This window comes from Tamandua tetradactyla, chromosome 11, assembly GCF_023851605.1.
Source record: "Tamandua tetradactyla isolate mTamTet1 chromosome 11, mTamTet1.pri, whole genome shotgun sequence".
Classification (NCBI taxonomy): Eukaryota; Metazoa; Chordata; class Mammalia; order Pilosa; family Myrmecophagidae; genus Tamandua; species Tamandua tetradactyla.
The window spans coordinates 73,681,572-73,708,824 of record NC_135337.1 but is presented as its reverse complement, the minus strand read 5'-3'; the positions used below and the strand labels follow the sequence as shown (position 1 = coordinate 73,708,824).

Below are 27,253 nucleotides of genomic sequence, written 5' to 3'. Positions count from 1 at the left end.
ATGTGTAACTTTGAATGTAAGGTGAGTCTCTTGTAGACAGCATATAGTTGGATCATGCTTTTTTATCCATTCTGCCAGTCTCTGCCTTTTGACTGGAGAGTTTAATTCATTTACATTTATAGTCACTAATGATAGCACAGGACTTTCTGCCACTTTTCTATTTAACCTTTGTAAGTCATATACCTTTTCTATCCTTTATTTCCATTAATGACTACTTTTGTACTTTTGTATGGTACCATATTAAATGCCTTCTTATTTCTATCCAGATATTTTTTCTATTTTCTTTGTAGTTATCAAGGTGTTAAAATTTAACATCCTGGGCGGGCCACAGTGGCTCAGCAGGCAAGAATACTTGCCTGCCATGCCAGAGGACCCGGGTTTGATCCCCGGTGCCTGCCCATGTAAAAAAAGAAAAAAAAATTAAAAAATTTAACATCCTAAATATATAACAATCATATTTGGTTTGATTCAAACTTAACTTCAGTAGTAAGCAAATATACTTTTCCTATACTCCTCTATATCCCCATCCTTTCTTTGCACTTGTTACTATTTATATCTTTGTACATTAAATGTCCCAAACCATCATTACTATTTATCGATTTTCATTTTAACACCTGTGGAAAGTGAGAAGTAGAGTTTTATGTCGAACAATACACTGCAATAATACTGGCATTTATAATTACACATATATAGTTTAATGTGGTCTTTATTTTGTTTATTTTGCTTGGTACCCTGACTGCCCTTTCATTTCAGTCTGCAGAATTCCCTTGAACGCTGCTTGTAGGGCAGGTCTGGTGGTGATGAACTCTTCCAGCTTTGTCTAAACAAGAGTGAGTTCATCCTCCTCATCTTTTAAAGTCTCACCGCATACAGCCTTCTTGACTGGCAGTTTTTTTCCTTCAACAATTTCAGTATTTTAAATCACCGCCTTCTTGCTTCCATGGTTTCTGATGAGAAATTGGCATACAGTCCAATTCAGACTTCATTATATGTAACTGTTTGTTTTTCTCTTTGCAGCTTTCAGAACTATCTTCTTGTCCTTTGCACTTGACAGTATAAGTCCTATTTGGTGGGGTGCATTTTTCTTCATCATTGTCCTTTCAGAGGTTCTCTGAGTTTGTTGGATGTACATATTCATGTCTTTTGATAAATTGGAAAAGTGCTCTGACGTTATTTCTTTGAGTCTTCCTCCAGCCCTTTTCTTCCCCTATTCCCCTTGCCTTGTTTCCTCCCCTCTGGGACTGCCATAGTGCCCATATTGTACACTTGATGGTGTGACACAGCTGTCCTAGGTATTTCCACTTCTAATGGTTCTCCTCTGTGCTCTGCACCTTGACTCATTTCAAGTGACTTTCTTCAAGTGCCCTGATTCTTCTGGCTCCTGTGTGCTCTTGAAATCCATTCTGGTTTGCCAGCTGCCGGAATGCAGTATGCCAGAAATGGAATGGCTTTCAAAAAAGGGAATTTAATAAGTTGCTAGTTTACAGTTCTAAGGCTGAGAAAATGTCCTCATTAGACAAGTCAACAGAAGTGTCCAATCAAAGGCATCCAGGTAAAGATACTTTGGTTCAAGAAGGCCGATGAAGTTCAGGGTTTCTCTCTTAAGTGAGAAGGCACATGGTGAACACAGTCAGGGCTTCTCTCTCTGCTGGAAGGGCACATGGTGAACACGGCGTCATCTGCTAGTTTCTTTCCTGGCTTCCTTTCATGAAGCTCCTGGGAGGCATTTTCCTTCTTCATCTCCAAAGGTCACTGGCTGTGGACTCTCTGCTGTGGTGCTGCAGCATTCTCTGCTCTCTCTGAATCTCTTTCGTTCTCCAAAATGTTTCCTCTTTTATAAGACTTCAGAAAATAATCAAGACCCACCCAAATGGGTGGGGATGTGCCTCTACCTAATCCAGCTTAACAACCACTCTTGATTAAATCACATCTCCAGGGAGATGATCTAATTACAGTTTCAAATATACCATACTGAATAGGGATTAGAAGAAACAGCTGCCTTTACAAAATAGGATTAGGGTTAAAACATGGCTTTTCTAGGGTACATACATCATTTCAAACCAGCACAAGACTGTACTGGGAATTTTTCATTTTGGTTATTATGGTCTTCAACTCCAGTAATTCTGATTGTTTCTTTTTAAACATTTCTGTGTCTTTACTTAGACTCTCATATTGCTCATTCATAGTTTCCTAATGTCCTTTAACTCTTTCTCTGTACTTTCATTCATCTCCTTGAGCATTTTTAGGATCTTTTATTTAAAGGCTTCGTTTGGCATGTCTACAGTCTGCTCTTTTTCTTTCGTGCTTGTATTTTTATCCTTTTCTTTTGGATGGGCCACCTGTTTCTTTGTTTGTCTTGCATTCTTGTTGCTCACTGTACATTTCAATATTTAAAAAAGTTAACTCTGGTATGGGCCATGGTGGCTCACTGGCAGAGTTCTCGCCTGCCATGCCAGAGACCCAGGCCTGCCCATGAAAAAAAAGAAACTTAACTCTGGCAAATATTCCCTGAGATGTCTGTTTCCTGGTTGTGTAACAAGCTGGTGATAAGAGAGAGAGTCTCTTGCGCTTTAGCCCTCCTGTCAGATCTGCCCAAGGCGAGTTCACCTGCAGGGTTCTCCCCGCCTTTCTGGGCCTCTGTTTTGCCCTGGGCTTTTGCTTGTTAATTGTTTTGGGTTCCCCTGTTTCTGGGAATCTGGTTGTCACCTCTGTTTCTCAGGAGACAGTCTTCCCTCTCCCAGGTGTCTGAAGCCAGAACACTTTTACCCCAGCTGTCCTCCTTTATAGCATTTTACTCCTTTCTTTGTATCAAGCTGCTTTTGCCTGGGGCAGATTTGGGGGAGGGTCATCCCAGAGAGGAGTTTCCCAAGTCAGTCTACCTCAGTCAAAACCGAGCCAGGGACCCACAAAGAGGGTGAAGACTGGCTCCAGAGTGCCCTGGGGAGGCTCAGGAAGGGCTCCAAGAGCTTCTCCCAAGGCTCCCAGAGCTGAGCTTCCCTGGCTGGCCCAGCAAGGGCAGCCCTGCAGCCAGTGTCCTGCAGCCCTGGGGATGCACTGCATCTGTAAATGTCCACCTGTCCCCTGTCCAGGTGTAGCGCAAAAATCAGGAATGAGGCCACAGGCCTCTAGGAACGTTTCACGAAATTAGAACAGGCCAAGACTAAAGGGTCTGTAGTTTCGGGAAACAAGTGATTTATTGGCTTGTGCGCATGGGGCTCAGCCCAGTCACCTCGAAAGTCTGAGCCCTGAACAAAAGGCAACCCTAGCTTTTATAGACTGTATTACATGCTAGAGATAAAGTAAGTTGAATATGGTGACCGGCAACATTAAAGGAAAAATAATTGGTTAGTTTAAGGCACGAAGCGGGTTACAGAAGCAGATGAGCTGCTAGGGGAGGGTCCCCATCCCAGGTGTCTTGCTTGCCTGCAAGTTCCTGAAGGTCAGGAGAGTGGAGTTGGGGATTTTCCGCAGAGGAGGCAGCCAAATGAGAAAGAGAAGGGCGGGGGGAACCTGCCTGCTGCAAACTAAGGCAGGGAGTGGCCTGCCTGCCAGAAGCCTGTTTGCTGCGCAGGGAGGGATGATACCGTGGCTGCTGCTGCCTTTGTCCAGGGAGGGTTGTAGTAATAGCTGCCGTCAGAGCCTGGAACCAGTGGTCTGAATTTGCTAATCAAAAGCCATGTCCATCCTGTTCTCAGGGAAGAGAGTTTTTATTCTCTTCCTGTCACCCCCGAGCTAGCCAGGGGCTGGACACCACGGCAAGTGGGGGATGCAGCTGGCAGCTGGAGAGGGCGATGTGCTGTCCCTTACCTGCCTTGTCTGCCTCCCTCTTGCTTGTCTCTGCATGCTGCAGTGTGCTTCTGACTCTGGAATTTCAGAATAGTTGGTTCAGACAGTTCTTTCCTGTTTAGTAGTTGTTTTTGTGGAAGGACTGAGCCCTGACACTCCCTACTCTACCATCTTCCCAGTCTTTTCTATTTTGGATCTCCCAACCTAGAAGGAAGATGGAAATGATTATGAACCACAAGATATTTATGTAATGTTTTGAAAGAAATGGTTCTTTCGATGGAGTTTAATTCAGGGAGACATTTTTACAGACGACAGCATTTCTTCTGAGGGCAGTGAGGGGAGGCCCGACCCTCACTCAGCACCAGGCTGTACAGTTGGCATCTTTGTGACATGTCGCCGCCGAGGCTGTGGGGCTTTACCTGGTGCTTTCACCACGGGGCCAGCTCTGTGCAGCCTGCAATTGTTGATTGACAGGCTAATAGCTGAATCTTACATTTTAGGTGCCTTATTTAAGGCATCCTTTAGAAATTTGTTGGATATTTTTTGTGATCTATACTTAAAAAATAAATTTTTTTGTAATAATATCTTGGTCTCTTGAACTTTTGCCATTTTGTAGTTAACATTCAGTAACATTACACATAGGGAAAACATACCTAAATGTGTTTCTTTAGATTTACCGATAATCTTTAACATTGAAATATATTCTTATTAATTACTTTATATCTATTTTAGTCCAATTCTGAAATTGTAGTATAAATGAAACAAAAAACTTGTTTGCATTAACTTCTTACATTAGATTCAGATATTATAAGATATTCTTTGTATAGTGCTTATTAATTCCACCTTTAAAACTATATCTCTTTTTCCCCCACTGTTTCAGGGATCCCCTTGTACAGCCCCACAGTCCGAGGCGTGTAATCTGTTCATTACTGCAGCCGTTGGTGATGGGATAAAGCTGTGGGATCTGAGAACTCTGAGGTAAGGCCCTGCCCTGCCCCTTCACTGCAGTCGAGCGGTGGAGCTAGAGACGCAGCTGAAGAGCTACCGTGTCACACCTCGGGAAGACCCGAGTCCCGAGTAGTCATGGACTCAGCTCGTTCTCCTTTCCTGGTTATAATAAGGTCGTGGTTCATTACATTGGCCAGCGAAACAATCTCGTCCAGAGATGAAGTGATTTGTGCGTTGGTGATGGCATGGTGCTGGGCTTCTTCCTGCTGGCTGGGCGGCAGAGAAGAGGAACGACGCCCGCGCTCCTCGGTGGCCCCTGGGGTAGCTCCTTGGGTGGCCCCTCGGTGGCTCCTTGGGTGGCCCCTCAGATGGTTCCTTAGGTGGTCCCTCTGGTGGCCCCTCGGGTGGCTCCTTGGTGGCTCCTCAGGTGGCCCCTCAGGTGGCCCCACGGCTGGCTCCTCGGTGGCTCCTCAGGTGGCAGACATTCATGGGGACGCAACCTAGTTACCCTAATCCAAGACCACGCAGCTCCCCAGAGGCTGGCTGACCAGAGGTGGGAATTCTCCCTTCTGGCTGCTGAAGCCACCATTGCTCCTTCTGGAGCCTTCAGCTGACAGGGTGAGCCATCCCGTCACTGCACGCAGTGTCCTTGGTCAACTGAGGTCACTGACAGTCAGTCAACTGACCATGAGTTAAGTCCACGAAATGTCCTCATAGCAACAATCAGGCCAGTGCTTGCTTGACCTAAAAATGGACACCATCCCCTGGCCAGGTGACAAGGACCCAAGCATCACACCTGGAGACCACGGTCTGGGCTGGAACGATCTCCTTGACCAGAGCAGCAGGCCCACCATGTGCACCATTCTGGGCAGTGCTGTCACCCCAGTGACCGAGGGGCCTGTGCCCGAGGGTCAGGAGAGACTGGTTCCCTCCAGCGCCCAGAGGAGGTCGGCTGCTGCCCCAGGAGGCCCAGACACAGGGGGCCACATCGCAGGTGAACCTGAGACACGGAGATTGCCTGGGTGTGCCCTGTGGGTTTGTTCAGGGCCTGTGGTTCCAGGTTTCCTTCCACTGTTTCTGACCCAGCATTGTATATAGGAACCTGATACCTGTTTTCTGGTTTTCTCAGGTCCATTGGAGAGGAGCTTTGTGCCAGGAGACATGCCCAAAGCTGACTTTCATGAGACTTTTACTTAGCATTATTCTAAAATTGCTTAGGGCTTTTGGGGTGTTGTGATGGAATGAATGTGCTTTACGTCTTTTGTATCCCTAGGGCAGACTGCTAGTGATGGAGTTTTGTCCCCACAGAAGCTGGCTCTGGTCCCAGCCCCTGGTCTTCACAGGGGACACTGAAGAGCTTTCCGTAAGGTGTCCCCAGAGAAGGAGCCAGACCCAGTGTTGCTGAGTCCTCGTGAGCAAAGGGAGCTGGACTCATAGGGGACAGCCAGGGAGCAGCCGGAAGCCACGGCCAGATAGAGGTCAGCCAGGAAGCGGCCGGAAGCTGGGGCCAGATAGAGGTCAGCCAGGGAGCGGCCGGAAGCTGGGGCCAGATAGAGGTCAGCCAGGGAGCAGCCAGAAGCCAGGGCCAGATAGGGGTCAGCCAGGGAGCAGCCGGAAGCTGGGGTCAGATAGAGGTCAGTCAGGGAGCGGCCAGAAGTCGGGGTCATTGGCACCCAGAGGACATGGGTGCAGACTCCACTGTGAGCTCTGCCTCGTGGCAGGAACCAGGAAACCCCAAAGGTGGCCAGCTGTCCTGGAGGGATGGCTCCAGAGGAGGCCACGGCCCACTCACAGGCTCCGGTGACCGAGGGGCCTGTGCCCGAGGGTCAGGAGAGACTGGTCCCCTCCAGCACCCAGAGGAGGTCGGCTGCTGCCCCAGAAGGCCCAGACACAGGGGGCCACACCAGCCTGAGACACGGAGATTGCCTGGGTGTGCCCTGTGGGTTTGTTCAGGGCCTGTGGTTCCAGGTTTCCTTCCACTGTTTCTAACCCAGCATTGTGGCTGCTGCATGGGATTTGGTTGAGCACCTGGGAAGCTAAACCCAAGGGCAACAGTTTTCAGCTGTTTTCCTCCTTTGCTGGCACATCGTTCCTACACCCTGCTAGGCATTCCTTTTATACTTAATCCAATGATTTTCTGACTCAGTAGGAAAATTAATAGGATGTTCCCCCGTTTCGCTTATTTTTTCTTGAACTCAGCCCCCTGGGTCTTTGGGCCCACCCCCTTGCTGTCCTTGCTTAGGTTACTGTGATGCACAGAAAGCCAAGGGCTTTCTCAGCAGCATGTGCACGTAGGAAGACCGACTTTCTTCCTTCAACACACCTCCTGTTGGTTTCCAGGATCCTCCCTTGTGGTTCTTTTACCCCAACTTTGTGATAAAATTATACAGCGAAAGCCTTCAAAGTCCAAAACCGGTACCTGCCTTCTTCGAGTTCACTCTTGAGTTTTCCCTTCATATCTTTTGAAATTTGAAATCTTCACCCAACAAGACTGCTGACCCAGAGAGCCAGTCCAGCCCTGGGTCATTCCATGTAACCCAATAAAAATAAAGCCTCCCTGCCCCCACCCCCCATAATATGGACAAACCCGACCACCCAGGAGGAGTCCAGCTCACTTCCTTTTGTGGCTATAAAGATCATTTGCCACCCCTAGAAGATTGAAGCTATTTTCTTTAACTTTTTTATTGTATAGTATAACGTACATACAAAGCAAAGAAATAAAAAAAAAAAAAAACCTATAGTTTTCAAAGCTCTCTTCAACAAGTGGTTACAGGACAGATCCCAGAGTTTGTCATGGGCTACCATACTATCTTCTCAGGTTTTTCCTTCTAGCTGCTCCAGAATATAGGAGGCTAGAAGGAATAAATATTTTTTATCATCACAATTGACATTTTTTTCCTTCTTTTTTTTTTGTGAAAAATAACATATATACAAAACAAATTTCAAAGCACAGCACCACAATTAGTTGTAGAACAGATTTCAGAGTTTGACATGGGTTACAATTCTACAATTTTAGGTTTTTACTTCTAGCTGCTCTAAAATACTGGAGACTAAAAGAGATATCAATTTAATGATTCAGCACTCATATTCATTTGTTTTAACCTATATTTTATGTATAATTCCACCATCACCTTCGGTCTCTCTAGCCCTCTCTTTGGAATTGTTCGGGCTATGGCAATTCTAAATTTTTCATGTTGGAAGGGTCTGTTACTAATATGGGGTAGGGATATGGAACTACCTGATGTTCTGGAGAGGCTGGACTAAGTTTCAGGACTTACCTGGACCAAGGACCCATCTGGAGGTTGTATGTAGGTTTCTGGAAAGTTACTCTAGTGCATGGAACCCTTGTAGAATCTTACATATTGCCCTAAGTGCTCTTTAGGATTGACTGGAATGGTTCTGGTTGGGGGTTGGCAGGTTATGATAGGTAGCAAGGTCTAACTAAAGCTTGTGTAAGAGCAACCTCCAGAGTAGCCTCTCAACTCTATTTGAACTCTCTCAATAAATAAATAAATAAACTATAAATAAATAAATAATAAATAAATAAAAATAAATAAAAAATATAAATAAATAAATAAACTCTATTTGAACTCTCTCAAAATAAATAAAATACTTTATTAATTACATTTCTTTTCCCACTTTTGGTTAAGATAAAATTGTTAATCGCATGATGCCAGGTCTGAATTCATCCCTGGGCGTCCTCTCTCATGTCGAGAGGGAGACTTTCACCCCTGGATGTCATGTCCCATGTAGCGGGGAGGGCAGTGATTTCACTTGCAGAGTTGGGCTTAGCCAGACAGAGGCCACATCTAAGCAACAATAGAGGTCCTCCAGAAGTAGCTCTTAGGCACACCTATAGGTAGTCTAAGCTTCTCTGCTACCTACATAAGTGAAACTATTTTTGAAACTTGATCTGGCTTCGTTGCTGCAGCAAAACTTTTGGTTCCCTGAATAAAATGCTGAAATCTGCAAACTCCCCTTCAATTTGTCTTTTGACAGCCACTGGCTACTGCTTGGTCTTTTTTTATGGTTTCTTTTTTTTTCACCATCATTCTTAGATTTCTTCTCCATTGTTATTTTAATCTTCAAACTCTTGGTGAGCTCATTTACTTTTATGCCTTTAAGTCTTTCTTATATGTTGATGATGTGAAAAATTCTGCCTCCAGGGTGGACTTCCCTCCTGAATATTTCTTAATGTTTCCATTTTGGGTTTTTAATAAGAACTTAAAACACACCTTGCTGGCTGCATCTCTGCCCTCCTCTTTACCCTGCTGTGGTGGACACTGGTTTTTCAGGCACCTGGACGTTTGCCCCCCTCTCCACACTTGCTGTTTGCTCTCAGTCTTGTCCTCCTCAGACATGCAGGAGTTTTTCATGCCTCTGTGTCAGGAGTTTATTTTTATGCACTATTCTTAGCAAAATCTTCTTTCACAGCTCTACTAAAAATTGCAAACTGTAAGCTGACTTCCTCATAAATCACCACTCCTCACTCTTTTTTCTGCTTTGTTTTTCTCTTAGTTTGTCATGAACTTTAGGCTAATTCCAATTCTAACCATTTATTTCAAGGAAACATGAGGGTTTAGAGTGGCAGTGTTTATAAAACGAAGAGTTGGCAACTAAACATTCAGTGATGGATTATTCTTTAAATAAATGGTGATACACTTCATTGTGGAAATTGCCATTAAAATGCTGTTTATTTTATAGACACTTATACAGCACATATATGGCAGCACTGTTCTGAAAACGTCTGTGTATGAATTCATACATGGCCTGTTTTTTTTGTTTTTTTTTTATTAACGGAAAGGAAAAAAAAAAGAAATTAACACAACATTTAGAAATCATACCATTCTACATATGCACTCAGTAATTCTTAACATCATCACATAGATGCATGATCATCGTTTCTTAGTACATTTGCATCGTTTTAGAGGAACTAGCAACACAACAGAAAAAGATACAAAATGTTAATATAGAAAAAAGAAATAAAAGTAGTAATAATAGTAAAAAAAAAAGACAAAAAAACCCTGTAGCTCAGATGCAGCTTCATTCAGTGTTTTAACATGATTACTTTACAATTAGGTATTATTGTGCTGTCCATTTTTGAGTTTTTGTATCTAGTCCTATTGCACAGTCTGTATCCCTTCAGCTTCAATTACCCATTGTCTTACCCTGTTTCTAACTCCTGCTGGACTCTGTTACCAATGACATATTTCAAGTTTATTCTCGAATGTCCGTTCACATCAGTGGGACCATACAGTATTTGTGCTTTAGTTTTTGGCTGGACTCACTCAGCATAATATTCTCTAGGTCCATCCATGTTATTACATGCTTCATAAGTTTATCCTGTCTTAAAGCTGCATAATATTCCATCGTATGTATATACCACAGTTTGTTTAGCCATTCTTCTGTTGATGGACATTTTGGCTGTTTCCATCTCTTTGCAATTGTAAATAACGCTGCTATAAACATTGGTGTGCAAATGTCCGTTTGTGTCTTTGCCCTTAAGTCCTTTGAGTAGATACCTAGCAATGGTATTGCTGGGTCGTATGGCAATTCTATATTCAGCTTTTTGAGGAACCGCCAAACTGCCCTCCACAGTGGTTGCACCATTTGACCTTCCCACCAACAGTGGATAAGTGTGCCTCTTTCTCCGCATCCTCTCCAGCACTTGTCATTTTCTGTTTTGTTGATAATGGCCATTCTGGTGGATGTGAGATGATATCTCATTGTGGTTTTGATTTGCATTTCTCTAATGGCCAGGGACATTGAGCATCTATCTCTTCATGTGCCTCTTGGCCATCCATATTTCCTCTTCTGGTAGGTGTCTGTTCAAGTCTTTTTCCCATTTTGTAATTGGGTTGGCTGTCTTTTTGTTGTTGAGTTGAACAATCTCTTTATAAATTCTGGATACTAGACCTTTATCTGATATATCATTTCCAAATATTATCTCCCATTGTGTAGGCTGTCTTTCTACTTTCTTGATGAAGTTCTTTGATGCACAAAAGTGTTTAATTTTGAGGAGCTCCCATTTATTTATTTCCTTCTTCAGTGCTCTTGCTTTAGGTTTAAGGTCCATAAAACCGCCTCCAGTTGTAAGATTCATAAGATATCTCCCTACATTTTCCTCTAACTGTTTTATGGTCTTAGACCTAATGTTTAGATCTTTGATCCATTTTGAGTTAACTTTTGTATAAGGTGTGAGATGCGGGTCTTCTTTCATTCTTTTACATATGGATATCCAGTTCTCTAGGCACCATTTATTGAAGAGACTGTTCTGTCCCAGGTGAGTTGGCTTGACTGCCTTATCAAAGATCAAATGTCCATAGATGAGAGGGTCTATATCTGAGCACTCTATTCGATTCCATTGGTCGATATATCTATCTTTATGCCAATACCATGCTGTTTTGACCACTGTGACTTCATAATATGCCTTAAAGTCCGGCATTGCGAGACCTCCAGCTTCGTTTTTTTTCCTCAAGATGTTTTTAGCAATTCGGGGCATCCTGCCCTTCCAAATATATTTGCTTATTGGTTTTTCTATTTCTGAAAAATAAGTTGTTGGGATTTTGATTGGTATTGCATTGAATCTGTAAATCAATTTAGGTAGGATTGACATCTTAACTATATTTAGTCTTCCAATCCATGAACACGGTATGTCCTTCCATCTATTTAGGTCTTCTGTGATTTCTTTTAGCAGTTTTTTGTAGTTTTCTTTATATAGGTTTTTTGTCTCTTTGGTTAAATTTATTCCTAGGTATTTTATTCCTTTAGTTGCGATTGTAAATGGGATTCGTTTCTTGATTTCCCCCTCAGCTTGTTCATTACTAGTGTATAGAAAAGCTACAGATTTTTGAATGTTGATCTTGTAACCTGCTACTTTGCTGTACTCATTTATTAGTTCTAGTAATTTTGTTGTGAATTTTTCTGGGTTTTCTACGTATAGTATCATATCGTCTGCAAACAGTGATAGTTTTACTTCTTCCTTTCCAATTTTGATGCCTTGTATTTCTTTTTCTTGTCTAATTGCTTTGGCTAGAACTTCCAACACAATGTTGAATAATAGTGGTGATAGTGGACATCCTTGTCTTGTTCCTGATCTTAGGGGGAAAGTTTTAAATTTTTCCCCATTGAGGATGATATTAGCTGTGGGTTTTTCATATATTCCCTCTATCATTTTAAGGAAGTTCCCTTGTATTCCTATCTTTTGAAGTGTTTTCAACAGGAAAGGATGTTGAATCTTGTCCAGTGTCTTCTCTGCATCAATTGAGATGATCATGTGATTTTTCTGCTTTGATTTGTTGATATGGTGTATTACATTAATTGATTTTCTTATGTTGAAACATCCTTGCATACCTGGGATGAATCCTACTTGGTCATGATGTATAATTCTTTTAATGTGTTGTTTGATATGATTTGCTAGAATTTTATTGAGGATTTTTGCATCTATATTCATTAGAGAGATTGGCCTGTAGTTTTCTTTTTTTGTAATATCTTTTCCTGGTTTTGGTATGAGGGTGATGTTGGCTTCATAGAATGAATTATGTAGTTTTCCCTCCGCTTCGATTTTTTTGAAGAGTTTGAGGAGAGTTGGTACTAATTCTTTCTGGAATGTTTGATAGAATTCACATGCGAAGCCGTCTGGTCCTGGACTTTTCTTTTTAGGGAGCTTTTGAATGACTAATTTAATGTCTTTACTTGTGATTGGTTTGTTGAGGTCATCTATGTCTTCTTGAGTCAAAGTTGGTTGTTCATGTCTTTCCAGGAACCCGTCCATTTCATCTAAATTGTTGTATTTATTAGCGTAAAGTTGTTCATAGTATCCTGTTATTACCTCCTTTATTTCTGTGAGGTCAGTAGTTATGTCTCCTCTTCCATTTCTGATCTTATTTATTTGCATCCTCCCTCTTCTTCTTTTTGTCAATCTTGCTAAGGGCCCATCAATCTTATTGATTTTCTCATAGAACCAACTTCTGGTCTTATTGATTTTCTCTATTGTTTTCATGTTTTCAATTTCATTTATTTCTGCTCTAATCTTTGTTATTTCTTTCCTTTTGCTTGCTTTGGGATTAGTTTGCTGTTCTTTCTCCAGTTCTTCCAAGTGGACAGTTAATTCCTGCATTTTTGCCTTTTCTTCTTTTCTGATATAGGCATTTAGGGCAATAAATTTCCCTCTTAGCACTGCCTTTGCTGCATCCCATAAGTTTTGATATGTTGTGTTTTCATTTTCATTCGCCTCGAGGTATTTGCTAATTTCTCTAGCAATTTCTTCTTTGACCCACTTGTTGTTTAGGAGTGTGTTGTTGAGCCTCCACGTATTTGTGAATTTTCTGGCACTCTGCCTATTATTGATTTCCAACTTCATTCTTTTATGATCCTAGAAAGTTTTGTGTATGATTTCAATCTTTTTAAATTTGTTAAGACTTGCTTTGTGACCCAGCATATGGTCTATCTTTGAGAATGATCCATGAGCACTTGAGAAAAAGGTGTATCCTGCTGTTGTGGGATGTAATGTCCTATAAATGTCTATTAAGTCTAGTTCATTTATAGTAATATTCAGATTCTCTATTTCTTTATTGATCCTCTGTCTAGATGTTCTGTCTATTGATGAGAGTGGTGAATTGAAGTCTCCAACTATTATGGTATATGAGTCTAATTCCCTTTTCAGTGTTTGCAGTGTATTCCTCACGTATTTTGGGGCATTCTGGTTCGGTGTGTAAATATTTATGATTGTTATGTCTTCTTGTTTAATTGTTCCTTTTATTAGTATGTAGTGTCCTTCTTTGTCTCTTTTAACTGTTTTACATTTGAAGTCTAATTTGTTGGATATTAGTATAGCCACTCCTGCTCTTTTCTGGTTGTTATTTGCATGAAATATCTTTTCCCAACCTTTCACTTTCAACCTATGTTTATCTTTGGGTCTAAGATGTGTTTCCTGTAGACAGCATATAGAAGGATCCTGGTTTTTAATCCATTCTGCCAATCTATGTCTTTTGATTGGGGAATTCAGTCCATTAACATTTAGTGTTATTACTGTTTGGATAATATTTTCCTCTACCATTTTGCCTTTTGTATTATATATATCATATCTGACTTTCCTTCTTTCTACACTCTTCTCCATGCCTCTCTCTTCTGTCTTTTTGTATCTGACTCTAGTGCTCCCTTTAGTATTTCTTGCAGAGCTGGTCTCTTGGTCACAAATTCTCTCAGTGACTTTTTGTCTGAGAATGTTTTAATTTCTCCCTCATTTTTGAAGGACAATTTTGCTGTATATAGGAGTCTTGGTTGGCAGTTTTTCTCTTTTAGTATTTTAAATATATCATCCCACTGTCTTCTAGCTTCCATGGTTTCTGCTGAGAAATCTACACATAGTCTTATTGGGTTTCCCTTGTATGTGATGGATTGCTTCTTTCTCGCTGCTTTCAAGATCCTCTCTTTCTCTTTGACCTCTGACATTCTAACTAGTAAGTGTCTTGGGGAACGCCTATTTGGGTCTAATCTCTTTGGGGTGCGCTGCACTTCTTGGATCTGTAATTTTAGGTCTTTCATAAGAGTTGGGAAATTTTCAGTGATAATTTCTTCCATTAGTTTTTCTCCTCCTTTTCCCTTCTTTTCTCCTTCTGGGACACCCACAACACGTATATTTGTGCGGATCATATTGTCCTTGAGTTCCCTGATACCCTGTTCAAATTTTTCCATTCTTTTCCCTATAGTTTCTGTTTCTTTTTGGAATTCAGATGTTCCATCCTCCATATCACTAATTCTATCTTCTGTCTCTTTAAATCTATCATTGTAGGTATCCATTGTTTTTTTCTATCTTTTCTACTTTATCCTTCACTTCCATAAGCTCTGTGATTTTTTTTTCAGTTTTTCTATTTCTTCTTTTTGATCAGCCCATGTCTTCTTCATGTCCTCCCTCAATTTATCGATTTCGTTTTTGAAGAGGTTTTCCAGTTCTGTTCGTATATTCAGCATTAGTTGTTTCAGCTCCTGTATCTCATTTGAACCATTGGTTTGTTCCTTTGACTGGGCCATATTTTCAATTTTCTGAGCGTGATCCATTATCTTCTGCTGGCGTCTGGGCATTTAGTCAGATTTCCCTGGGTGTTGGACCCCACAGGTGAACGATTTTTTTGTGAAATCTCTGGGTTCTGTTTTTCTTATCCTGCCCAGTAGGTGGCGCTCGTGGCACACGTTTGTCTACGGGTTCCACCAGTGAAAGTTGCTGTGGGTCCTTTAACTCTGGGAAACTCTCACCGTAGGGGAGGTTCGGCCGCCGAAGCGTCTTGGAAGAGTGCCAGCCGGCCCCAGGTTCCGAACGTGGGGAGGGTCACCGGCCGCCGCAGCACGGGAGAGCGCCTGACCGAATTTCCTAGTCGGCCCGGGGTGCCAAGCGTGGCGGAAGGGCGCCAGCTGTCGCATCCCGGGAGAGTGCACTGTTCCCAACCGGACTGGGGAGTCTCGTGTTTGGAAGGGATCCCCCAGTCACTGTTCTCTGCAGTCTGGGGATTTCCGACCCAACTCTCTCAGTTGGTCTGGGGGGGCCTCGCGTCGTGGGGGCACCAGCTGCCCTGGCCCAAGGGGACTGCCTGCCCAATTCTGCCAGCTGGCCTGGGAAGGAAGAAGGAAGGAACTCCGGCCGCTTGCCGTCCCGCCTGTGAAAGCCTGCGCCCCTCGGCGATCTCACCAGAGGTGGTTCTCCCAGACAGTCAGCCGTTCCAGGATGGGGTACGCCGTCCCTTTGATCTCCGTTGTGACTCCAGGAGCTGCTCTGTATTGTCTCCACTCCCCCAGTAGCTGTTCTGGAGGAGGAAAGGTGAGGGTGGCAAGGCTGTCGAGGCTGGTGGCGGAGGTGCCGGTGAAGGCGGAAGAGGGCACGGTGGTGGTTGGAGAGCCGCCGGAGCAGGAGGGGGAAGAGGGGAGAGGAGGGCAGGCGGGCCGGCTGCTGCGGGGCGTGGGCGCCGCGCGCCGGGCCGGAGGACAAAGAGGGGAGAGGAGGGCGGGCGGGCCGGCTGCTGTGGGGCGTCATGGCCTGTTTATAAATAAGGAAAACGAGGTTTGGAGAGGCTGGTGACTCTGCAGAGGTTACATGCGTGGAGGCGTTCGGCCCCTTGCCCCGCTTCTGCTCCCCTTTGCTGTGCGCTTGAGAAAAATCTTTGGGAGTGAAGGGTATGCTCATGGTAGATTGTGAGGTGAATGTAAACGGGTATCAACTGTACGCAGAGAATGAGTCAGAATCAGAAACACCTCCATACATGCAGAGAAAAACTACGGGCTATACACTAAAATTCTTTGGTGGTCATTTGTTGAAACAACAATATTTATATATTTATATATGTGTGTGTATGTATATATATATATCCTGCTAATCGTATTATGGTAAACAATCACTAAATATATAATATGTAGAATAACGCATCATGATTTATATATGTGTATGCGTGTTTGAGTATATGTTGTGTACGGACAACACAAGCACATACACGAGGATATAGTTGGTGTGTTTCTCTTCTTTTAAATCAGTGGAGTGAGTGTGAACTTCCCTGAGTGGTTCCTGTGAGCAGGGACCCGACTGGGTCCGTGGGGTTGTGATGTTGGATCCCTGCTTCCTTAGGGAGCCGCTGCTTGCCTGCCCCGGTGTTAGCATCCCTCCCTGCTGGCTTCAGAATAGAGGAATGTTCTACATCACCTTATTAACAGTTGATTGTGAAATTTAAAAAATGTTTTTTTAAACATTACTTTTAAAGGTCTCCAGAATAAGCTGTTTATCATTTAATAATCTTGATATATAAGAAGTTCATTCGTTGCTAATTTTTTCTTTGTGAATTTATTACTTTAAAACTTAATTACTTTTTAAAATTCCCAGAATAACCCTGCTTAGCATTGAAAATTCGTAAGATGAATTTGTAGAGATGAACCCTGAAAGTGTTCTTTCGCAGTCAGTTCCTTTTCCAGTGCCCGCCTCTGCTCTCTCTCGGCAGGTGTGCGCGCCGCTTCGAGGCCCCCGCGCAGCGCAGCTGCCCCTGTGGGGTTGCAATCAGCCCGTGTGGACGGCGCCTGGCCAGCGGGGCCGAGGACAGACGCGTAAGTGCCGGGCCTGGGGCTCCTCTCAGCGTGGTCACCCCTCCACACCACGGGGTCCCCAGAAATGAGGTGGCGTTCCGGGAAGAGTGGAGGACCGCCGGCCAGATGCGGGTCTGCCCCACAGGTTTTCAGCCCCGCAGGGGCTGGTTTGAAACGTTTAGGGAAAGGTTTGGAGGCCTTGCAGTGTGAGTCACGAGCGCGCAGCACTTGCTGGTCGGAGGCAGCCTGGCAGGCTCCTGAATCCCCGAGGAAAACCACAGAGTTTACGTGGATTTTCCGGGGGGCGGGGGGCGAGCCGCGCCTGGCCTGCAGCGTGGTAGGGACGGCCATGCGCTCAGAGTCCCGCGCGTGGGGGCGGCACAGTCTGGGGCGTGGAATGCTGAGCTTGCACTTAAATAGCGTTGTGTGAGAGGCGCGGGGCCCTGGCGAAGCTCGTTGGTTTCTTTTTTCATTTATTGGTCATTGCACAGATATTTGTGGAGTGCCTCCTGGGAAAAGGGCCTCGTGTCGGTGCTGTATTTTCTGGAAGTACAAGAGAGTAAGATCAATGAGCATCACGCTCGCTTTCCCTGGCCGCCTGCACTGTTCCCTTTCTGACCGGAACCCTCAGGGCGCCCTCGGGCTGATAAGCGCAGGGGCACATACACGACACTTTCTAGAATGTGCCTCTGGATCTCAGGATGGTATTGGGACAGATAGCACTAAAAGCCCTTCTGTCTTTCACTGCTTGTAAAGTTTTGTGCGTCTCCAGTGTTTCCGCACAAGCTGCAGGTGTGAAGCAGGGTGATTCTTTTGTTGGGTCAGCCGTCGGCCCCACCTCCCCCACCTCCCCCACCCCCCAGCAGCCCCGCTGCGGTCTGAGCCGGGCTTTGCCTGCACATGCTCTCGGGCCCCTTCCCGCCACCCTCATGTGGGTCTGTCCCCTGCAGGGCACCCGCCCTGGTGCCCGCCCCAGCCTCCGACCGGATGTTGTGACTGAGCTCGCCGTGCGCCTCTGCAGGGGCCATCTCTCCAGGTGATGCATGTTTGGGCGCTGGGCACAGCGCAGGCCTTGAGATCAGCTAAACAAAAAGGCAGGGGGAATTTCCAAAAGTGAGGAATTTGTAAAGTTTATCTGGGAAAAAATCACCTTGTGATTGAATTGAGAGCTACGGGTTTATTTTGTAATTTTTTTTATTATTTAGCTTAACTGGTGAGAGTGGAACTTAAGAATATTGAAAGCTATCATATTTGACCTTAAGCTTATACCGAATGGGCAGAAGACAGAAAAAGAGCAGTAAGTAAATGAAATGCATAAAGGTCTCAAAACTTTGGAACGTCAAAGGCGAGATTGTGCAGGTGGTGACCAGGGACTGGAAGGCACGGATGGAGGTCGCTGTCCTCTGAGAAGGCCACGGTGGAGGCCACCGGGTCCAGGAGAAAGGGTCATAGGAGACACCGGAGGGTGGAATGGCCGTTCCAATGGCTGCAACCCTAGGGACAGCTGGGGGAACAGGGGAGGTGGGGAGGAGGGTGGCTGGCAGCAGTGGGGCCCAGGGCGGGGGCGGGGTGGGGGCGGCCCAGCCCCGGAGGCTGCTACTCGGGTGTCCCTGCCAGGAAATGCGTTCCCTGCATCCTCAGCCTCCCCAAAGCCTCTTCATCCCTCAGCCTGCCGGTCCTCTGCTTCCCCCCAAATCGCGCTGCCCCCCCCAACCCCATCCCCCCATGAACTGAAAATACATCCCTGCTCTCCTTTGACTCTGAGGTGGCCCCACTGTGCTGCATAGCTTTTCATTTACCGCGGGTCCTGTCTTCCCGAATCGTTTTATGTATGACCTGTGAAGGGAGGGCAGACCTTACTTAGTTCAGCATCCAGGGTTTCAGGAGATGCCTGAGTGTGCAGGGCCTGGGAATCTGCAGCGTCCCGTCTTGGTTACTGCACGGAAGTGTGGGAAACGCTGTCCTCAAGGCTGGGAAGGAGCGATGTTTACATCCAAGGAAGTCAGCAGAGAAGAAACAGAGACAGCTGTCAGTAGCACCTGAAGTTCAGTAAGGTATTTATACAGTGTTCCAAATCACAAACAATGGGCTATTCAAATTGGAGAAGTCATATGCTATTTCTCTAAGCCAAGTATGAATTCTAGTGTTTAGTTAACAAAAAGCAAGGTGGAGTTTGCTTCGAGGTGCTGAGGGGCTAAAGGTGGGCATCAGGGCTGGCTACCCCTTCTCATTTGACCACTGACTTGGCCTGCCTGTGCAGAAAATGTTGTATTTTAGAAACAAAATGATGATGAAAGTTTTTCTCCAAGTACAAACTTAAAAGTAAGGGTAGTTCAGTGGAATCGAATAGAGTGTTCAGATATAGACCCTCTCATCTATTATGGACAATTGATCTTTGATAAGGCAGTCAAGCCAACTCACCTGGGACAGAATAGTCTCTTCAATAAATGGTGCCTAGAGAACTGGATATCCATATGTAAAAGAATGAAAGAGGACCCATACCTCACATCCTATACAAAAGTTAACTCAAAATGAATCCAAGACCTAAACATTAGGTCTAAGACAATAAAACAGTTAGAAGAAAATATAGGGAAATATCTTATAAATCTTGTAATTGGAGGTAGTTTTATAGACCTTTACACCTAAAGCAGGAGCACTGAAGAAAGAAATAAATAAATGGGAACTCCTCAAAATTAAACACTTTTGCTCATCGAAGAACTTCATCAAGAAAGTAGAAAGACAGCCTACACAATGGGAGACAATATTTGGAAACGACATGTCAGATAAAGGTCTAGTATCCAGAATTTATAAAGAGATTGTTCAACTCAACAACAAAAAGACAACCATCCAATTACAAAACGGGAAAAAGACTTGAACAGACACCTCTCAGAAGAGGAAATATAAATGGCCAAAAGACACATGAAGAGATGCTCAACTTCCCTGGCCATTAGAGAAATGCACATCAAAACCACAATGAGATATCATCTCACACCCAATAGAATGGCCATTATCAACAAAACAGAAAATGACAAGTGCTGGAGAGGATGTGGAGAAAGAGGCACACTTATCCACTGTTGATGGGAATGTCAAATGGTACAACCACTGTGGAAGGCAGTTTGGCGGTTCCTCAAAAAGCTGAATATAGAACTGCCATATGATCCGGCAATACCATTGCTAGGTATCTACTCAAAGGACATAAGGGCAAAGACAGAAACAGACATTTGCACACCAATGTTTATGGCAGCATTATTTACAATTGCAAAGAGATGGAAACAGCCAAAATGTCCATCAACAGACGAGTGGCTAAACAAACTGTGGTATATGCATACGATGGAATATTATGCAGCTTTAAGACAGAATAAACTTATGAAGTATGTAACAACATGGATGGACCTTGAGGACATTATGCTGAGTGAGATTAGCCAAAAGCAAAAGAGCAAATACTGTATGGTCTCACTGATATGAACTGACGTTAGTGAATAAACTTGGAATATTTCGTTGGTATCAGAGACCACCAGGAGATAGAAATAGGGTAAGATATTGGGTAATTAGAGCTGAAGGGATACAGATTGTGCAACAGGACTGAATATAAAAACTCAGAAATGGACAGCACAGTGCTACCTAACTGTAATACAATTATGTTAAAACACTGAATGAACTTGCATGGGAGAATGATAGAGGGAGGAGGACTGGGGGCATAAATGAAATCAGAAAGAAAGATAGATATTAAAGATTGAGATGGTATAATCTAGGAATGCCTAAAGTGTATAATAATAGTGGCTAAATGTACAAATTTTAAAAATGTTTTTGCATGAGGAAGAACAAAGGAATGTCATTACTGCAGGGTGCTGAAAATAGATGGTAATTAATATTTTAAAATCTCACCTTATGTATGAGACTAAAGCAAAAAAATGTTTATTTGGGACAAAATTTATATTTTTACTAGTGCATTTCCTAATATAACTTATGTAGATAGTTTGATTGAACACCTTAAGTAGTTGGAATCTCAGGGAGGACATGAGATTTTGTTGGTTTGTCCAGAGTGATGCCCTGATGAATCCCACAGTGATTCAATCAGTGAGTGGAAAAGTATTTGCAAAGTCCCCTTTGGGGAATGGTGAGAATGAAGAGAAATTCAACTTCCCCAAGTTGAATTCTTGGTATTCTCACAAGCAGTGTGGACAACCAAAGCTATAGGCTGAGCCGCAAGTCTTGGAGTTTGTTCAAATGAAACTTAACCCCACAAAGGATAGGTCAAGTCTACTTAAAATTTAGGCCTAAGAGTCACCCCCAAGAGAGCCTCTTTTGTTGCTCAGATGTGGCTTCTTTCTCCAGCCAACACAACAAGAAATGTCACCACCCTCCCCCTGTCTACGTGGGACATGACTCCCAGGGGTGTGGACCTTCCTGGAAACGTGAGACAGAAATCCTAGAATGAGCTGAGACTCGGCATCAAGGGATTGAGAAAACCTTCTGGACCAAAAGGGGGAAGAGTGAAATGAGACAAAGTGTCAATGGCTGAGAGATTCCAAACAGAGTTGAGAGGTTATCCTGGAGGTTATTCTTACTCATTAAGTATATATCACCTTGTTATTCAAGATGTAATGGAGAGGCTGGAGGGAACTGCCTGAAAATGTAGAGCTGTGTTCCAGTAGCCATGTTTCTTGAGGATGATTGAATAATGATATAGCTTTCACAATGTGACTGTGTGATTGTGAAAACTTTGTGTCTCATGCTCCTTTTATCTACCTTGTCAACACATTAGTAGAACATATGGAGTAAAAATAAATAATAGGGGGAAAAATGCTAAAATAAATTTAGTTTGAAATGCTAGTGATCAATGAAAGTGAGGGGTAAGGGGTATGGTAGGTATAATCTTTTTATTTCTGTTCGTTTTCTTTTTCTGTTGTCTTTTTATTTCTTTTTCTGAATTGATGCAAATGTTCTAAGAAATGATGAATATGCAACTAAGTGATGATATTGTGAATTACTGATTATATATGTTGATGTTTTAGTTCATTTGTTAAATTTTTTTCAATTAATAAATTAAAAAAGAATGTAAGGGTAGTTAAACTACTTCTGTAGTAGGGATGTTATCCCAAGTTAATCCTGGGTCTATTTGATGTTAAATGTACATGCTGTTTTAGGGAATTGCGATTATCCAAGCTCTATCTCATCATAAACTAGAGTAATACAGAGTAAAATGAGCTTCTTACCTAAAGTGCTATGTGTTTGGAATATGTGAAGAAGAAAGGATTGTGCCACTGTAAAGCTATTTTTTGTATATTAAATTTATTAAACGTTTTCTAAATGTCAAACATGGCGTGAAATGTTTAAACATCACTTGCCATCGACACTCCATGTCTCCACGTCTTGTTATTCACATTTTGCCAGTGAGCGGAGTGAAGCTTACGGCGGGAAGAACATGCCCAGGGCTGCCCCGATCTGGGCCCAGGTGTGGGTGTGGTGGCCGCTGCCACCTGGGGCTTGCAGGTAACCTGTGGGCGCAGCCCAGGCAGTGGCTCCTGAATGCCCAGTGGCCCCCACCACCCCTTCTCCTCCCTCACCGGCATCAGAAGCACGCCTGGCCGACCCCAGGCAGGGGGGACAAGCCCTTGTCTGGTCTGAGCGTGCAGGGTTTGGGGTCTCACCTGTGCAGCTGGCTTCCTCTGCGAGCCCCCTTCCTGCCAGGTACTCTTCCAGTTGAGCCTTGATTCATAAGAATGATTTTTTAATTAAAAAAGATGGAACTCTTATTTCCAATAGACTAGTTTAGACCTCCTTTTCCCACCTGTGTTGGTGCCGGCACGGCCACCACGTGTCCATATTTCCTTAGAGGTCACTGAATGTCCTTTGTTCCATCCCATCCATCCTCATGTCTCCTTAGGCCCCTCTTAATTTTTGTGATCTTGTGATGTCAGGGGAGCCTGGTCAGGCGTTTTGTCAGGGTCCCCTCCAGTGGGGTTTCTCTACTGCTTCCCTGCGACAAGCCTGGGCGGTGGGGTCAGCAGAGGACAGCTGGGGGTGCTGCTGATCTCGTCCTCCCGGCCATGCTGACTGCCTTGAGCCACTGGCTGAGGTCGTGCCCCGGGGCCATCCACTGAAAAGGTGGCCGCCTTCTTCCGTGACCCCTTCTTTGGAAAGAAGCCGAGGCCTGCTGCCCACACTTGAGGAGTGGGCCTGAGGGTGGAAGAGCTGCGGGTACAATTTGGGATTCTTCTGCATGCAAGATTTGTGTCTTCTCTCCCATTCATTTACTCAACGATTTGTTTATCTCAATAATGACTCCTTATTTTTTCTTTATATGTTGGCATATAACCCAATATTACTTTATTTTGTTGCTCGCATTTAGCCATCAGGGGCTCTTTTATTTGGCTCTTCAGTCCCTTTAACATACCTTCACTACTTTTTTAACCACTTGCTTACTTCCTGGTACTAAAAGATGCTTCAGACTTGTATATTTCCTGTTCCAGTTCTAGATTCCACCATTCTCCAAGGAATTCTGGTTCACTTTATTGGGAGATAGAATTAAAAACCAAGGTCTTGGTGCTCAAGTGGTGGATTATCTTATTTTTATGTAAATTTGAAAATATTATCAAATATTAATATAGGGTGAAATGATATTTGATGAGGAGGAGGAAGAGGAGGAGGAAGTTAGAGAATTCAAACAAAAGGAATAAAGTAAAAAATTTGCAAGCCTTGCCCTCTTCCTTAAAGCTATTGAATGTCTTTCTAGTACCCTGTTAAGTTCTCTTCTTGTCTTTCTTGCCCCAGTATTATTATTTTCTGGTCTTGTTTTGCCAGTAGTTAGGATATTTTAATGTCCTCTTTACTTGGGTGTTTGAGGTGGGTTCATCTGAGTCACTAGGGACAGAGAGTTTTTTTGCTTTTAAAAAGGGAATTTATTAAGTTACAAGTTTACAGTTCTAAGGCTGAAAATGTCCAAATTAAGGCACCAACAAGAGGTTACCTTCACCCAAAAAGACTGATGCCAGCCAGAACAGCTCTGTCAGCTGGGAAGTCATGGGGGTGCCTCTGCTGGGGTGTTTGGCTTCTGAACTGTCTTGAGCTGGGAAGGCACCTGGTGACGTCTACTAGCTTTCTCTCCAGGCTTCTTCAGTGGCTTTCCCAAGGGCATTTTCCTTCTGCATCTCCACAGGTCGCTGGCTGTGTTGTCTCTCAAGCTTTTTCTGAAATGGTTCCCTGTTAAAGGGCTTCAGTAGGCAATCCCACCTTGACTGGATGAAGACATATCTCCATGGCAACCATCTAATCAAAAGTTAACACCCACAATGGGTGGGTCACATCTTCATGGAAACAACAAAAAGATCTCACCCAGCAATACTGAATGAGGATTAAAGAACATGGCTTTTCTGATGCTACATGACAGCTTCAAATCAGCACACATCCTTAGGCAATGGATTGAAAAACATGATAAACTGTTTAGGCCTCATATTTATGTGCTGGGCACTCCACGTAACAGCAGCAGAGTATACATGCTTTTCATGAGCACAGGAATATTCTCCAGGGGAGGCTGTATGTCTGGTCATTAAACAGGTCTAAAATTTTTTAAAAGGTTAAAGTCAGACAAAACATCTTCTCCAACCATAATGCAATGAAACTGAATATCAATAACAGAAGGAAAGTAGGGAGATTCACAAATATGTGGAAAATAAACAATGCATTTTTAAGCAATCAGTGGGTCAAAAAGTAAATCACAAGGAAAATTAGAAAGTATTTTGAGATGAAAGAAACCATAACATAACATCACAAAACCTATGGGATGAAATGATGGGAGTGCTTGCAGAGAAATTCATACATGGAAACATTACTTTTATGAAGAAGAAAATCTTAAATCCAGTAGCTTAAAACCTAACTGTACAATGAAGTAACTATAAAAAGAAGAGCAAACTAAACCCAGAATTATGAGAATGAAGGAAATAATAAGGATTAGAGTGGACACAGATGGAGTAGGGAAGAGAAAAAACAATAAAGAAAATCACAAAGCCCAAAGTTGGTACTTAAAAAAGATCAATACAGTTTCCAGACCTTTAGCTAAACTGACAAGGGAAGAAAGAAAACATGAATAACTAAAATAAAAAATGAAGTTATGGATATTACTACTGACTATAGTCATTAAAGTTATCTGTAGTAGTTAGATTCAGGTGTCAACTTGGCCAGCTGAAAGTGCCTAGTTCTATTGCTTTGGACATGAGCCAATGGCATGTGAACCTCGTATGTTGCTGATTACAACTGCAGTTGGCTAGGAGGCGTGCCTGCTGAAATGAATGATTTTTTATTTAATTGGCTGATGCTTAAATGAGAGACTCAGCATAGCACAGCCCAAGCAGCTCAGCATATGTCATCTCAGCACTCACAGCTCAGCCCAGGCCTTTGGAGATGCAGAAAGGAATCACCCCAGGGAAAGGTGTTGGAATCCAGAGGCCTGGAGAGAAGGCCAGCAGAGATCACCCTGTGCCTTCCCACATAAGAAAGAATTTCAGGTGAACGTTAGCTGTTTTTCCTCTGATGAACTATATGTTAAATCAATAAATCCCCTTTTACTGAAAGCCAGTCCGTCCCTGGTGTTTTGCATTCTGGCAGCTAGCAAACTAGAATAGTATCATAAGATGATACTATGAAAAACAGTTCACCAACAAATTCGATAACTGAGCTGAAATGGAAACATTCCTAGAAACACACAAAATACAAAAACTGACTCAAGAAGAAATAGAGTATCTCAACAGAATTATACCAAGCAAAGAGTGAACCAGAAATTTGAAACCTCCAAACAAAAGTAGAGGACAAGATGACTTCACTGTTGAAATCGGTGAAATATTTAAAGAGGAATTAGCACCACTCCTTCTTAAACTCTCCTAACAAGTAGAAGCTAAGGGAATACTTCCTAAGTAATTCTACGAGTCCAGCATTGTGCTTTTATGAACCCCATATAAGGGCATCAAAACTGTAGATAATTATCCTTCATGAATATACATTTAAAATCCTTGACAAAATACTATTAAACCGAATCCAGCAGAATATTAATAGATCTACATATTACAAATAAGTGGGACTTAGCTTAAGAATGCAGGGGTGTCAACATAGAGAAATTAACCAATTAAAACTCCATATTAATAGTTTGAAAAAAAGATAATTTAATTTGATGTAGGAAAAAAGACATTTGATACAACACAACATTTTTCATGATGAAAAGGAATGCACTAGGACTTGAAAGAAATTTCGTAATCTCATAAAGGGGATTCATGAAAATCCACAGCTAGCATCATAAACAGTGAAGGAAGTCTGGATGCTTTCCTCCTAAGCTCAGAAGGAAGATAAGAATGCTTACTTTCATTTCCTGATATTCAGCATTGTACTCGATATTATTTTTTATTATGAAAAATAACATATGCAAAAAAGCAATAAATTTCAAAGCACACTACAACATTTAGTTATAGAACCAATTTCAGAGTTATAGGGTTTCCTTCTAGCTGCTCCAGGACACTGGGGACTAAAAGAAATATCAATATTCAGCAGTCGTGCTCATTTGTTAAATCCTATCTTCTCTGTTATAACTCCACCTTCTCCTTTGATCTTTTAAAAGTTATTTATTTTTTAATTGATAAATATTCACATACCATATAATCATCCAAAGTATACACTCAGTGGTTCACAATCTTATCATTTAGCTGTGCATTTATCAACACAACTGACTTTTTTTCTTTTTTGTGAAAAATAACATATATACAAAAAAGCTATAAAATTTCAAAGCACAGCAATGCAGTCAGTTCTAGAACATATTTCAGAGTTTGACATGGGTTATAATTCCACAATCTTAGGTTTTTATTTCTAGCTGCTCTAAAATACTGGAGACTAAAAGAGATATCAATTTAATGATTCGGCATTCAAATTCATTTGTTAAATCTCATCTTCTATGTATAACTCCACCATCACCTTTGATCTTTCCATTCCTCTCTTTAGGGGTTTTTGGGCTATGGCCATTCTAAATTTTTCATATTGGAAGGGTCTATTACTAATTGGGGTAGGGAGATGGAACTATCTGATGTTCTGGAGAGGCTGGGCCCTCTAGGTTTCAGGACTTATCTGGACCAGGGACGCATCTGGAGGTTGTAGGTTTCTGGAAAGTTACCCTAGTGCCTGGAACCCCGTAGAATCCTATAAATTGCCCCAAGTGTTCTTTAGGATTGGCTGGAATGGTCCTGGTTAGGGGTGGGCAGGTTGTGATAGGTAGCAGTGTCTAACTGAAGCTTCCATAACAGCAACCTCCAGAGTAGCCTCTTGACTCTATTTGAACTCTCTCTGCCACTGATCCTTTATTAATTACACTTGTTTTTCCCCTTTTGGTCAGGATGGAATTGTTAATCCCATGGTACCAGGACTAGATTTCATCCTAGGGAGTCCTCTCCCATGTCGCCAGGGAGACTTTCACCCCTGGGTG

The 27,253-nt window shown here is 43.0% G+C and overlaps 1 protein-coding gene across 9 annotated transcripts in view; it reads left to right on the top strand.

The window, feature by feature from the left end:
• The window catches only part of WDR27 (WD repeat domain 27), a 347,331-nt gene that overhangs the window by 197,970 nt on the left and 122,108 nt on the right, over window positions 1-27,253 (top strand). For 7 of the 9 annotated variants that reach the window (XM_077120888.1, XM_077120890.1, XM_077120887.1 and 4 more), the window contains 2 exons: window positions 4,667-4,764; window positions 16,713-16,815. In XM_077120888.1, the coding sequence (XP_076977003.1) occupies window positions 4,667-4,764; window positions 16,713-16,815 (201 nt within the window). Of the gene's footprint in view, window positions 1-4,666; window positions 4,765-5,506; window positions 6,359-16,712; window positions 16,816-27,253 lie in introns of those variants that run through there. The other 2 variants (XM_077120886.1, XM_077120884.1) reach the window with 2 other exon arrangements.